The 14,023-nt window shown below is 49.2% G+C and overlaps 2 protein-coding genes across 2 annotated transcripts; one reads left to right on the top strand and one right to left on the bottom strand.

Moving 5' to 3' along the window:
* The first annotated feature begins 442 nt into the window (after positions 1-442).
* On the top strand, positions 443-3,557 carry LOC118830613 (kelch-like protein 13). Its single transcript, XM_036737509.1, has one exon. It carries the CDS (start codon positions 552-554, stop codon positions 2,487-2,489), a length of 1,938 nt encoding a protein of 645 aa, XP_036593404.1. The 5' UTR covers positions 443-551; the 3' UTR covers positions 2,490-3,557.
* Positions 3,558-6,193: 2,636 nt separating this feature from the next.
* LOC118830924 lies at positions 6,194-11,414 on the bottom strand. Its single transcript, XM_036738016.1, has 8 exons — positions 11,093-11,414; positions 9,716-9,817; positions 9,089-9,208; positions 8,802-8,921; positions 8,515-8,634; positions 8,245-8,367; positions 7,542-7,642; positions 6,194-6,578 (listed from the first exon to the last, which is right to left on the bottom strand). The coding sequence occupies exons 2-8, from the start codon at positions 9,810-9,812 to the stop codon at positions 6,426-6,428; spliced, it is 834 nt and encodes a 277-aa protein (XP_036593911.1). The 5' UTR covers positions 9,813-9,817; positions 11,093-11,414; the 3' UTR covers positions 6,194-6,425.
* Positions 11,415-14,023: the final 2,609 nt, after the last annotated feature.

Below are 14,023 nucleotides of genomic sequence, written 5' to 3'. Positions count from 1 at the left end.
AGCACCGGCAACAGCAGCAGCAGCAGCCCCGGCAAAAGCAGCCCCGGCCCCGGCGGGGGCAGACGCGGCTCCAGCGGCACCAGCGGCTCCCAGGCTGGGGGCCCAGGGCCCGGATCTCTGCCGGAGGACCAAGGCCCGGGCTCCGGGGGCCGAGCTCCGGCGGCGCCTCACGACCCCCAGGCACCGCCCGGCAGGCTAGCGCACGCGGACCCCGAGGCTCGCCGAGGGCCCAGAGCCGCGGCCGGGGCTGCGCAGTGGCCTAGCGCGGGCCGCGGAAGGAAGGCGGGGGGCCTCGGGAGGAGGCCGCGAGCCCGCCAGCGCCCCCCCACCTCGGCGCGCCCCCCCGCCCCAAACGAGCCCGCGGGCGCGCAAGCCGCGCAGCCCCCTCCCCTCTCCATCCTGGTCCTCCTCCTCCTCCTCCTCCTCCCCCGCCCGCAGAGGAGCCCAGCCGAGCCCCGGAGCGGCAGCGGCGGCGGCGGCAGCGGCAGCGGCGGCAGCGTCAGCAGCGTCCGTCCCGGGCCCTCCGCGGACGAGGGCAGCGGCGCGGGGGGATGGACCATTGCGGCCCCGGAGGGGAGCTCCTGGCGGCCATCGGCGAGCGGTGCCTGGGGCCCGACGAGGAGGCTCACGTGAAGGCGTCTCTGGGGAGCGGCGGCGGCGGCGGCGGCGGCGAGATGGGCGTGTCCGCCCACTTGCAGTCGTCCAAGGCCGGCACGACCCGGTTCTTCCGCAGCAACACGCACAGCTCGGTGGTGCTGCGGGGCTTCGACCAGCTGCGCGGGGAGGGCTTGCTGTGCGACGTGAGCCTGGTCCCCGGCGACGGCGATGAGGCGTTCCCCGTGCACCGGGCCATGATGGCCTCGGCCAGCGACTACTTCAAGGCCATGTTCACGGGGGGCATGAAAGAGCAGGATCTCAAGTGCATCAAGCTGCACGGCGTGAACAAGGTGGGCCTCAAGAAGATCATCGACTTCATCTACACGGCCAAGCTGTCGCTGACCATGGACAACCTGCAGGACACGCTGGAGGCGGCCAGCTTCCTGCAGGTGCTGCCGGCCCTGGACTTCTGCAAGGTCTTCCTCATCTCGGGCGTGTCGCTGGAGAACTGCGTGGAGGTGGGGCGGCTGGCCAACACCTACAACCTGACGGAGGTGGACAAGTACGTGAACAACTTCATCCTGCGCAACTTCCCCGCGCTGCTGCACAGCGGCGAGTTCGAGAAGCTGCCCTTCGAGCGGCTGGCCGCGGCGCTGGCCAGCAACAGCCTGAAGCACTGCGGCGAGCTGGAGCTGTTCAAGGCCGCGTGCCGCTGGCTGCGCCACGAGGAGCCGCGCATGGAGCTGGCGCCCAAGCTGATGAAGAACATCCGCTTCCCGCTCATGTCGCCGCAGGACCTCATCAACTACGTGCAGACGGTGGACTTCATGCGGGCCGACAACACGTGCGTGAACCTGCTGCTGGAGGCCAGCAACTACCAGATGATGCCCTACATGCAGCCCGTCATGCAGTCGGAGCGCACGGCCATCCGCTCGGACAGCACGCACCTGGTCACCCTGGGCGGCGTCCTGCGGCAGCAGCTGGTGGTCAGCAAGGAGCTGCGCATGTACGACGAGAAGGCCAACGAGTGGAAGTCGCTGGCGCCCATGGACGCCCCCCGCTACCAGCACGGCATCGCGGTCATCGGCAACTTCCTGTACGTGGTGGGCGGCCAGAGCAACTACGACACCAAGGGCAAGACGGCCGTGGACACGGTGTTCCGCTTCGACCCGCGCTCCAACAAGTGGATCCTGGTGGCGCCGCTCAACGAGAAGCGCACCTTCTTCCACCTGAGCGCCCTCAAGGGCCACCTGTACGCCGTCGGGGGCCGCAACGCGGCGGGCGAGCTGGCCACGGTGGAGTGCTACAGCCCGCGGATGAACGAGTGGAGCTACGTGGCCAAGATGAGCGAGCCCCACTACGGCCACGCGGGCACCGTGTACGGGGGGCTGATGTATATCTCGGGGGGCATCACTCATGACACTTTCCAGAAGGAGCTCATGTGCTTTGACCCGGACACGGACAAGTGGACCCAGAAGGCTCCCATGACCACCGTCAGAGGGCTGCACTGCATGTGTACTGTGGGGGAGAAGCTGTACGTGATCGGAGGCAACCACTTCAGGGGCACGAGCGATTACGACGACGTCCTCAGCTGCGAGTACTACCTGCCGGCCCTGGACCAGTGGACCCCCATCGCCGCCATGTTGAGGGGCCAGAGCGACGTGGGGGTGGCTGTGTTCGAAGATAAGATCTACGTGGTGGGGGGCTACTCTTGGAATAACCGCTGCATGGTGGAAATAGTGCAGAAGTACGATCCCGAGAAGGATGAGTGGCACAAGGTCTTCGACCTGCCCGAGTCACTCGGTGGCATCCGGGCTTGTACCCTCACCGTTTTCCCCCCCGAGGAAAACACGGGGTCCCCTTCCCGAGAGTCACCTCTTTCTGCCCCCTAAACCAGGGCTGTGCATTCACTTCACGTGGGTCCTCTCTGGGTGTGGGGGGGGGGGGGGGGGGAGAGAGGGGTTGGGGGGAGGGTGGAATCTCCTTTATCGTCCTCGTCGTTTGCTAGTTCTTAGCTTAGCTTACCGTAGTTGGTACAGTGACTGAAATGACGTCATTTGTGATGTTTGTGTGTTGTAGAATGCTTCTCTGTGGTTAACAAAAGCATCCTGAATGTCTATTCTCTAGAGATGAATGTTTAACCCATGAAAAAGCAAGGTATTGTCTCTAGCAGATATTCCATTTCTGTGCATCCCTGCTCTGTATGACTGTGTGTTGGGTGGGAGGCCTCTAGGTGGGCCAGCTTCTAGGAGGAAGCCCAATGAGTCACCTTGCCGATGGGATGTAGTCTATGTGTGACCCTGTCCTGTGTGCTTCGGGGGGGGGGGTGTTTACCCTTTTGTTTTGTGACTGCTACATGTTCAAAGGAGGCAGTTTGGGATGAGCTGCTTCCCCGCCCCGCCCCCCTTTTCATTGAGTACTTTGGCCATCTCTCTCAGCCCCCCTGACTAGGTGAGATCCATTCTAAGCAGAGGAAGTTGTTTAGACAAGAAAATGTCATTGCAGAAATAGTAATGTCAGAAAAAAAAATGCATGGCCTCATCCCTTTGCCCAGTTTCAGGGCTTTGATTATTGGTGTTACTGCTTTTGGTTTTTTTTTTCTTTTTATGTTGGCACACTCATAAAAATACTGAATTTTAAAAATCCGATGGTACTTCAATGGAATAGGAAATGTGTTTTTTTAAGCTTTTTCCAAGAAGCAATTTCCAATAATACCAGCTGTTAATATATGGAATTCAGTCTAGCTCTACTGAATTGAGGAGAATACGAGCTAGAAGCATGTTCAATGTGTCTAGATATCCCTGTTTTCTTTGGCTGATGAGATAACTTACGCATTCCATGCCTTCTCCATGGTTGATGTTAATAAGGTTACATAGCACAAGATTCACTTTCAGCGGGAGAGCTGCTTTGCTCTGTGAACTCAGAATTCCATGTTTTATTTTTTGTTCAATAAAACTTTAAATGTCAAAAAAAAAGTGTGTATCATTGGGAATCTTGAATTTATTACCTCTTTTCCAGGAGCTGTGTAGCTTATTTCACTATTGGTCCTCACAAGAAGTGGTTTGGTTTTTTTTCCTATGTTAATTGGATAAATTGTTTTCCTGGTTCTATTCACCTCAGTCTGCAACATTCATACAAGTCTTCCCAGATTTCTCTGAAGCCATCCCTTTTGTCATGCATCACAATAATATTCCATTTTGTTAATATACCACAATTTGCCCTGCCATTATCTAATTGATAAGCCCTCCCCCCAATTCAGAGTCCAATTATTTTCATCTACAAAAAGAGCTACTGTAAATATTCTTAAAGATATGGGTCTTTTTCCCCTTTAAGTGTTGGCCTAGTAGAGGTATGGATTGCACAATTTAGGTACTTTGAGGTCACAGTTCCAGACTGCTTTCCAGAGTGACTGGACCAGTTCACAGATCTACCAACAGAGCGTCAAAGTGCCTGCTGTACTCATGAACCTCTAACATTTATAATGTTTCTCTTTTTTCTCGATTTTGGCAATCTGATGGGTATGAGCTAGAACCTCAGAGTTGCTTGTATTTCCATTTCTCTGTGTCTCTCTGTCTCTCACTCTATATCTCTCTATATATAGAGGTGCATATATATATACACACATATATTTACATATGTGTTCGCACCTATATAGATATACATGTGTAGAGCTATTAGTAGAGTTTGGATTTTTTTTTCCATTGAGAATAGCCTGTTAATATCCTTTTAGTATCCGTTTAGTAATTGAGGAATGACTTATTCTTATAAATTGCAGTTCTTCCTTATGTATTTTTAAATGAGTCCTTATCATAGAAGTTGGTGCAAACATTTTTTCCTGGTTAACTTTCTTTCTCTAGCTCCATGTTTTGTTTGTGCAATATTAAAAAAAAAAAGTAATCCAAAATGTCCCTTTTCTGCAATCCTCTCTGTTCCTTGTTTGGTTAAAAACTCTACCCCCTAGCCATATATCAAAGAGGGAAATTCTGCCTTGCTTCTCTGATTTGATTAGGATGAGTTATATATTGTTTGGAATGTCATTTGAGATACCTGTAAACCTACCTACCTTCTGAGATACTGCTGTCCAGTTTTCCCAGCAGTTTTTGTGCAATTATGAGTCATTCCCCTACTAGTTGGGGTCTTTGTGTTTATTGAACAGTAGGGTTACTAGGTCTATCATTTTCTACATGTTGTATACTTAATCTGCTGCACTGATAGACCTCTCAGTTTTTAAACTAATACCAAATAATTTTGAGGATCATTGTGATGTAGAGTAGATGCGGTACATCTAGATACCTCATCTTCCCACTTTTCCTCATCATTTCCCTTAAGATTCTTGGCTTTTTGTTCTTGCAGATGAATTTCATTTTTTTCTAGTGCTATAAAATAATCATCTGGTAGTTTGTTATGGCACTGAATAAATAATTTAATTCAAGTAGCACTGACATTTTATTCTATTTGCTTGCCCTGCATATGAGGAATAAATATTTCTCCAATTAATTAGATCTGTTTTCATTCCCATAAAAAGTATTTTGTAGTTGTATTTATATAGTTTCTGTGCATGTCTTGGTAGGGAGTTTCCCAAGTATTTTATATATTCCTTAGTTACTTTAAATGCAATTTCTCTACCTCTTCTTGCTGGGTTTTGCTGGTAATAGAAATGCTGGGACTATGGGACCCTCTCTTCTTAGGCCTCTTTCCTTTCTCTCTAAATGCTGAAGTGAATTAATTACTTAAATTTATTCTGTAACTTTGCTCAAATTGTTTCACTTAAATTTTAGTTAGCTCTTTGAATCTCAAAGTGAATCTTCATAGCACCTGTACAAAGTGATAATTTTTTTCTGTCTATGCTTATTCCCTCAATTTCCTTTTCTTTTCTCATTGTTGTAGTTAGCATTTCTTGCACTATATAAAATAGTAGTGGATAATGGACATCTTTGTTTGATTCCCTGATCTTCCTTCATTTTCCTCCAATTTAAAAAAAAAAGCACGGGCCTTTCTTACATGGCTAAAGTATCCATTTAGAACTGATTGTGGGTGTGTGGAGTAAGATTCTGGTCTATATCCATTAGCTTACTATTTTCCCTGTAAATCTGGTCATATCAGGAGTTCATGGTCAGATGGAAAGACTTTCAAGTGAGTGAAGATAGGAAAGCAAGGAACATGCTATTGCTGCTGGGTCTGCGTGATGACTGGTACAGGTGGGAGGGGTGAGAAGCAACAGCCAGAGCTGGAAAAGGTAGTAAGCTCCCATTGATAGAAACACCCCGTCCTTTATGGAGCATGTTTCTCTCACAAGAAACCAGTGTGGCAGTTTCATGAGAATTATCATCACCCCTGGTCTTACAAATTAGGAAACTAAGGTTCTGATGGATGATGTGAGAACAGAACCACAACACAGAAGTAACATCATCAGGGCCTTAAGGGTCCCAAGGATGCCAGGCTTTTGGGACTTGTAAGAGAGAGAGGTCCCCTGTGGAATGAGCATGTGGCAAGGCTTTTGAGATACCCCAAGCACTAAGCAGACCAGATAGGCATGGAGATGGATCGTGTCAGGAAGTAGCCAAGCAACTCTTATCGATTCAAACAAACACATTTACCATGAGAATAATCTGTTTATTAAACAATGTTCGGATGTAGGCATACAAAGAATTAGAGGTTGAGAGCAGTCTGGGAGCTCAAGAAACACTGAGTGGAAGCCTCTCATTTTGGAGGGCAGGAAAACAGGCCTAGGAAGAGGAAGTGACTAAGTGAGGGTGCCATAGTCAGTATTAGGCAAAGGCTGCCGGCCTTGGGCCAGGCGTCTTCGGGATCAGCTGGGGAAGGACCAATCAAAGGTTATAAGTGAGTCTTCTCCTGGCAGTGGACCGGAGCTTGCTGAAGCGCCGCCTTCGACTTTGTATTAAGGAGGCAAATATTCGGTGTCGGTTCTGGAAGACCATCTGGCTGGAGTCCAGTTTCTTGTCCTCAGAATCTTGTAGCATCTGTGTAGGGAAGAAAAGAAAGAAGGAATCAGAGGATGAGGGAGGTACATGTATCTTCCCTCTCAGTCCCAACACTTCCTCTTTGAAAAAGCAGCACCACAATGACCCTGGTAAAGTGAAAGACTCCAGTGTGTTGGGATGCTTGAGCTCCCCACTATAACCTAAAACACAGCAGAGATTGCCATCACTTCCTATGGGATAAGGGATACAGGGCCCCATATGTGGGGAAGGCCACCCATCATTCTCTTAGAGGGGTTCTTAATTTTTTTTTCTCTTGGCAGTCTGGTAAAGTCTCATAAAGATCCCCCCAGAAAATAATGTTTTTAATCACACACACACACACAATATACATGGAGTTACAGAAGAAATCAATTATTTTGAAATAGTTATTAAAATTATACTTTTTCATTAAAATTTTTTCCAATAAAAAATTTCTAAAATTCTAAAATTTTTGAAATTAATTTTACGTTTCAAATTCTCTCTCCACTCCTCTTCCCTCTCCCTGAGATGGAAAGCAATTTGATTATAAATTATCCATATGCAGTCATGCAAAACATGTGTCCGTATTAGTCATGTTGTGAAAGAAAACACAGACAAAAAACACACAAAAAACCCCAAAGTAAAAATGATATGATTCAATCTGCATTCAGACTTCGTCAATTCTTTCTCTGGAGGCGGACAGCAGTCTTTATCATAGGTCCTGCAGAATTGTCTTGGATCTTTGGATTGCTGAGAGGAGCTAAGTCACTGTACGCCATTGCTGTTACTGTGCTCATTTCACTTTGCACTAGTTCATTTAAGTCTTTCCAAGTGAAATCATAATGTTTTTAAAAGTTCACAGATCCCAAATTAGGAACTCTCATTCTATAAGGTCTTACTCTGGGAACAGCTCAGGGAGGGTATGGGGCAGGGAGTGGGGAGGAAGGGATATGGTGGTGGTGGATTTTTCAAGAACATACTTACCAGAGCATGATCTATGCCTCTTGGGGCTGGGAAGTGCCTTGTGTGGTCTGCTGGGGAAATCAGGGCATTATCCTGATGGAGTGGCTGAAAGGGTGCTTCATCTGTGGATGGAGAGAGCAGAGTGGGGATATAATGAGGTCAGAGACTGGTGCGGGGCAGTGGGATAGAAAGACTGCCCCCCCCCAAAAAAGCAGTGTATGAAAGGGTACCAACAAAGCCCAAAGACTATGAACTGTATGAGGGCAGGGCCTATTTTTCTTTGGTAAAGAATAGCCATCAGGGCTGTGAATAGAAGAGTCTCTGAATCCAAGCTCATGTTTCTTTTTGACCCCTGAGTTGGATTGGGGGTGGCACACAAAGGTAGGAGGTATTATAGGGATGGTCCCTATAGGAAGAGGTGTCTTCCTCTACAGTGGAGCTCTGAGTAGGTGGGAGCTGAGGCTCAGGGGATGCTGAAAGTATCTCTGCCCAGGACCCTAGGATCCCCATTAATCCCAGACCCCAGGCCTTTTTCAGACCCAGGTCAATCTAGTCTGATATCGTTGAAGACCTCGGAAGGAATAATGTGTATCTGCATGTAAAGAAGGAGATCAAAACTTCCTACAGTGTAAATGAGAGTTGTGACCTGGGGTACAGAGGGGTGCAGAATGGGAGTAGGGAGACTCAAGGTGGCATCTCTGGGCTAAGGAGAAGGATTTCTTACCCAGAAGACACGCCTGGGGCATCCAGTGACTCCTTTCAGCTGGCTGGCTGTAGACAAAACCCATCTCTGGCTCTTCCTGATTCTCCCAGCTTCTGGCCAGATTGTTGAGTTGTATTGGACTTGCTAGGATGAAGAGAGATAACAAAGAGTTAAGTGGTTTGGATGTGGTTCAGGTCCTGGGGAGGGTCTCTGAGATGCAGAAGGAAGCCCAGCGGGGAAAGGGAGGCTGCTGAGGATTGTTCTCCTTGGAGAGGGGTTGGGGTTTCCTACCGGAGGGGTGCATCTGGCCTTGGAGGTCTGAGGGAAGTTCATCATGATAGATGAAGATTTCTGTCTGGTGTTCGGTTTCTGACTGGTCTTCGAAGATGATAATCTGAGGATTCACTGTTTCTGAAGCGAAATGGAAGCAACAAGACCTAAGTGGTTTGGATGTGGTCCTGGCTGGGCCCCAGGCTTGTCAGCAGGTTCTAGGATGGGCCTCTGAGGTACAGATGGAAGCCCAGTGGGGAAAGGGAGGCTGAGGGTGGGTCTCCTGGGAGAGGGTTGGGGTTTCTTACCTGAGGGGTACATCTGGCCTTGGAGGTCTGAGGGAAGTTCATCATGATAGATGAAGATTTCTGTCTGGTGTTCGGTTTCTGACTGGTCTTCGAAGATGATAATCTGAGGATTCACTGTTTCTGAAGCGAAATGGAAGCAACAAGACCTAAGTGGTTTGGATGTGGTCCTGGCTGGGCCCCAGGCTTGTCAGCAGGTTCTAGGATGGGCCTCTGAGGTACAGATGGAAGCCCAGTGGGGAAAGGGAGGCTGAGGGTGGGTCTCCTGGGAGAGGGTTGGGGTTTCTTACCTGAGGGGTACATCTGACCCTGGAGGTCTGAGGGAGGTTCATCATGACAGATGAAGATTTCTGACTGGTCTTCGATTTCTGACTGGTCTTCAAAGATGAGAATCTCAGGATTCACTGTTTCTGAAGAGAAATGGAGACAAGAGGTAAGTAGTTTGGATGTAGTTCTGGCTGGGCCCTGGGCTTGTCAGCTGCCCACCCCATATTTAGATGTGGCCTTTGAGACAGGATGGAGGTGGAATGAGGGCAGAGGCTAGGGTGGGGAACAGAGGAAAAACAGTCTATGAATGAGTATCAGGAAAGTCAGCCAGTAGAAGGTAGGGACTTACTCTGGGGGTAATCTAAAGGCCACTTTCTCCCTCCAAGGGTCTCTCCCACAATGACCACAGTGACACAAAGTCCTCAGATTTTTTTTACTCTAGTCAAGGTTGACTAGGTGTCATTGTAGAGCCCTAACAGGAACTTTGGGTATCTGAATATAAAGGGATAGACATAGTAAGCTACTGTAGTATTAATGAAGAGAGCTTCATAAGGAGGCCCTGGGGTGGGACTTCTGAAGTACAGATGAATGCAGAATGGGGAAAGGGAGGCTGAGAGTGGGTCTCTTGGGAGAGAGGTGGTGTTTCTTACCTAAAGGGTACAACTGGTTCAGGAGGTCTGAGAGAGTTTCATCATGACCGATGATGATTTTTGGACGGTCTTCTAAGATGAGAATCTCAGGATTCATTATTCCTGAGAGGAAAAAGAGACACCAAGAGATAAGTGGTTTGGATGTGGTTCTGGCTGGGCCCTGGGCTTCTCAGCTGCTCCCCTTACCCTCACACTTGGCTGTGAAAAAGACTTACAGATAAAGAAGTGGTTAATAATTATAGAATTAAAAATTGGAAGGCACTTTAGAGATCCTCTGCTCTGGTCCTCTCCTCTTAGCGATGATGCAGCTGAGAACTTCAGAGGTGGGGTGATTTACCCAAGATCACACAGATAGTGTAAAATGGCAGAACAGGGACTTTCTACCTTACCAGCCTTTGATGCCCCCTTAGAGCCTCCCTTTCTCCTTCCCCTCCCCTACTCCTTCCAGCATAAAAAGGATTCTGAGCAGTAATCCAGAGGGAACAATACAAACCCAAGGGACACACCAAAAGCCTAATGTCAGCCCAGCCTAAGACCTTGCTCGACAGTCCCATATCTTTTTGGTCCCTCAGTTTTTCTCTATGTTTCCAAGTCTCCTTCCATTGTCCCTCAGAAATCTCCAGTCCCTCTGTGAGGAGAGGATCACTGGAGAGGGTAGGCAGCAGTCTGACCCTAGCTGTGCAATGGGCAGGACACTTGGTAGAACCCTGAAAAATAGGGCTTTTTCTGAGTGAAGGACAAAAGACAATCTTTCAAATTGAAAAAGTCCTTCATTCGCTGGCTCCTGTCTCATTTGCTCCAGAAATCTCCTCTCCTTTGATGATTCCATAAGAAACCTCTCCTGGAAGGTGCCTCGTGTGGGTAATATGGCTTCCCCCAGAAAGCTCCTTCCCTAGAGGTCCTTTCTCCTCTCCCAAGGCCCTGAATGACGGAAGCGGACTCCAACATTTGAGCATTACTGAGGATGGGCTTCTCCCACCAAAATACCAGATTTGAATTTTCTATCTCCCAAACTGAGCACGGTACCTGGAGCGTAGCTGGCCCTTACGTGTGGGCTGCTGGCCGATTAAAAGATGGTAAAGGGAAGTGCCTACAGAAAGAAGGAACAGGCCCGCAGTCCTTCCTGGCTTTGTTGGGAGGAGCGTCGACGCTGGGAGGTGTGAGACCCGGTAGCTGCCATTGACCTAAGCCCTTAACCCTTTACAGAAGGTGTAGACACCGGGCCCGGTATTTGCCTGATAAACACGATCATCCGGGCCTTACAGATAAGAACAGTGAGGCTCTGGAGGGGATACGACAGAGGATTACAGAGGAGGAGGGAACCCATCGGGACTGTGGAAGACACGGAGACACGAGGCTGGGGGCCCCTCCACTCACCTAACGATGGCTAGATCCTGCTCCCCCCCAGTCTAAAGACCCGTGGAATCCTTTCGATAGAACGCCTCGGTGGGAAGCTCTGGGGCTTCTCCCAATGCGGGTTCTCTCCACTGGGAGCTCTTCAGCTTCTCCAGGTCCTTAGTAAAGCGGGGCGCTCAGGGACGCCGACGATGCTCGGGAAAAAGGTGGGATCCCGGGCCCGCCGTCTTCGTGTCTTCGGGCACCCCCAAAATGATTCTCTAGCAGAGGGCCATCTGCGCGCCCTAAAAATGGTTCCCAGGGAGAGAAGAGGCGCACCACCCTCGTCTCCACCACCACCACCGCGGGACACCGCAGGGGAGAAGCCGCTTCTGTATTTGGCTGTTGTCCAATCAGGGCCCCGGAAGATTGTTGGAAGAGACCAGGTGGGGTGGGCGGGGCTTGACGCCGCAGCTGGGAGGAGGGGAGGGACCGGGCAGCCCCCGCTGGGTGATGGGTGCTGCTTAGAGGAGTCTGGGGCTTCTTTGAGGCGCCATTTTTGTCTATCCTATTACTTTTGTGTTTACGGTCCATTAAAACCCCATGATCGAGCTTCCTCGTCCACAGCGCTTGGCACGTAGTACGTGCTTCACACGTGTTTTCCGGTTCTGCTCTCTAATGCCACTGTACCCGTGGAGGGTTGCTAAGAAAGTCATCACTGGGTTCCCATACACCTTCCCTTTTTGTGGTGGCAAAGACCCGAAAACAAGCTGGGTGCCATTGGACCCGGGAATGTGGGAGCCAAGGGTGGCACGTGACTATGATGGAACACTACTGCGCTATATAGGGAAGGGCGGATGTGCTGGTGCCAGCTGACCCTGAAGGAGAGAAGCCCAGATAATAAAACAATATTCATGCCATACCTTTCTCTAGCTCATTTTACGGAAGAGGAAACTGAGGCAAACAGCGTGACTCGCCCGAGGTCCCCCTGATTTAAGTATCTAAAGGCGGATTTGAACCCCGGAAGAGGAGTTTCCCAGAGTTCAAGGCGGGCGATCTATCCATTGCGCCACCTAGAGGCTCCACACAATAACTACAACAATGTTAACGGAGAAGTCGGGGCTTCCCCTAAGAGTGTATGAGGACAGGGCAAATTTATTTTTTATGGTGCCTCCTGTCTATAAAAAACAATTTGATTTAAAAATATATTGTGAAATCCATGGGTTCATGTGAGGTATAGTGATGTATAGATGAAGATTTAGCATAATAGATAAGAGAAGAGGTACTTCCGTGTTTGTTTATTGTCCAATCAGGGCACTTGGAAGGTGTCCAAGTGGGGGGTGGGGGTGGGGCTTCAAGCTGCTGTTGGGGGGAGGGGAGGGGCAGGGAGGTCCCCGCTGGGTGGTGGGTGGGGCTCCCAGCGGCAGGGTTGGGGTTCTAGGATTGGAGTCAGCAGGTGGGCATTTCTATGGTTCCTGTCAAGCAGAGTGCAGCAGTCTTCACGCCTTTCACTTCTACTCCCAATGGAAATCTTGGTGGGAAATGGGTCAGGTATAGCTGAAGAGCGCCTTCCCTGAGGGAAGGCCCTTGAAAGGTGGCAGAAGTAGTGAGGACTCTGGAGGCGGCTCCTGTAGCCATCCCTCAGGGTCCAAACCAAAACCCCACGGGTGACCAGGATATCTAGGATTCTCCTCTCTCTGCCACCAGATGGGCACCAGGGGCATGGATTTCCAGGGTCAGGTCAAGGACACAGCCAATTCTAAAACTAGGCTGTGGTGGTGAGTTTCTAAATGACTACAGGTCAGTTACTGGGGGGGTGCACCTGTTTTCCTCCAAGGCATTGGGCCCTGGGCAGGGGCCCACTTGTCCAGGTGTAAGAGCAGTACTGTGGGAACTACAGCAACCACAACATAATAGAAAAATGAATATTTCAGACTTACAGAGAATGAGCATAGCCTCAAAGAAGAAACATGAGAAGGCAGCCTCTTTCCACTCTGTTGTCCAGATGGGACTCCAGCTCACAGGCCCAATAAATTACTTATATTTTTTCAGATGTTTTTCAATGTTATAGATTAATTTTGTTGATTTTTTTCTCTTCCCTTTTTTAAAAAATTATTTGTCATAGGGGTTCTCTGGGGCACGGAATAGGGAGGTACATGGGAAATTTGGGCAAAGTGAAAACAGGAGATATACATTTTACATAAAAGAAGACAATTGCAATCATTCAGTTGAGAGGTGATGAAGTTGTGGACTGGGGTGATGGCTGTGTTCCTAGTGAGCTCAGGACATGGAATAGTGATGTGCTGAAGGGAGATAGTATGAGATTTACCAATATATCGGCTCTATGGGATGAGTGACAGTGGGGAGTCCAGAGTGACCCTGAGTTTACTAGTTTGGCAGACTTGGAGAATGGTGATGCCTGTTAACGAGTACATCATTATTTATTAAGCACCCACTGTGTGCCAGGCACTGAGCCTGGACAACAATAGGAAAGTTCCAAAGGAGGTAGAGTTTGGGGGGCTTCTAGGAGGGAAAGGCCCCTGTAAGATGGAGCATGGAGAAAGGCTTGGTCATAAATGTTGGGAGCTGGATGGTATCAAGATGGAGCCAAGTGTCTCTTGTGAATTCACCAACACACAGTATTTACCAAAGAGGATACCCATTTATTTTACAATTTTGAAATATGTACATACAGAAGATTATAGTTTGAGAGAAGTTTGGGAGTTCAAGGAGCACTTAGTAGAAGCCTCTCATCTTATTTTATTTTTATTGAGAGCTTATCTGATTTTTTGTTTTTGTTTTTGTTGAGTTCCAAGCAGTCTCCTTCCCTCCCTCCCAGCCCTGCACTAGAGAAGGTCAATATTTGACACAGATACATATGTGAAACCATACAATACATACTTCCATATAGCAGTTCTTTCTCTGGAAGTGGATAGCACCTTCCTTTGTAAATCCTTTGTAGTTGATTTGAAT

This window comes from Trichosurus vulpecula, chromosome 9, assembly GCF_011100635.1.
Source record: "Trichosurus vulpecula isolate mTriVul1 chromosome 9, mTriVul1.pri, whole genome shotgun sequence".
NCBI lineage: Eukaryota > Metazoa > Chordata > Mammalia > Diprotodontia > Phalangeridae > Trichosurus > Trichosurus vulpecula.
Note: the sequence above shows the minus strand (reverse complement) of the source record. Positions and strands in the feature narration are given on the sequence as shown.

Bases quoted from the DNA above. Each gene is read 5' to 3' on its own strand.
- LOC118830613 (XM_036737509.1), top strand. From the start codon at position 552: ATGGACCATTGCGGCCCCGGAGGGGAGCTCCTGGCGGCCATCGGCGAG.
- LOC118830924 (XM_036738016.1), bottom strand. From the start codon at position 9,812: ATGAATCCTGAGATTCTCATCTTAGAAGACCGTCCAAAAATCATCATC. The intron at 8,922-9,088 runs GTAAGAAACCCC...ATTTCGCTTCAG, and splicing joins GGGTCAGATGTACCCCTCAG to AAACAGTGAATCCTCAGATT. The intron at 8,368-8,514 runs GTAGGAAACCCC...TCTTCATCCTAG, and splicing joins AGGCCAGATGCACCCCTCCG to CAAGTCCAATACAACTCAAC.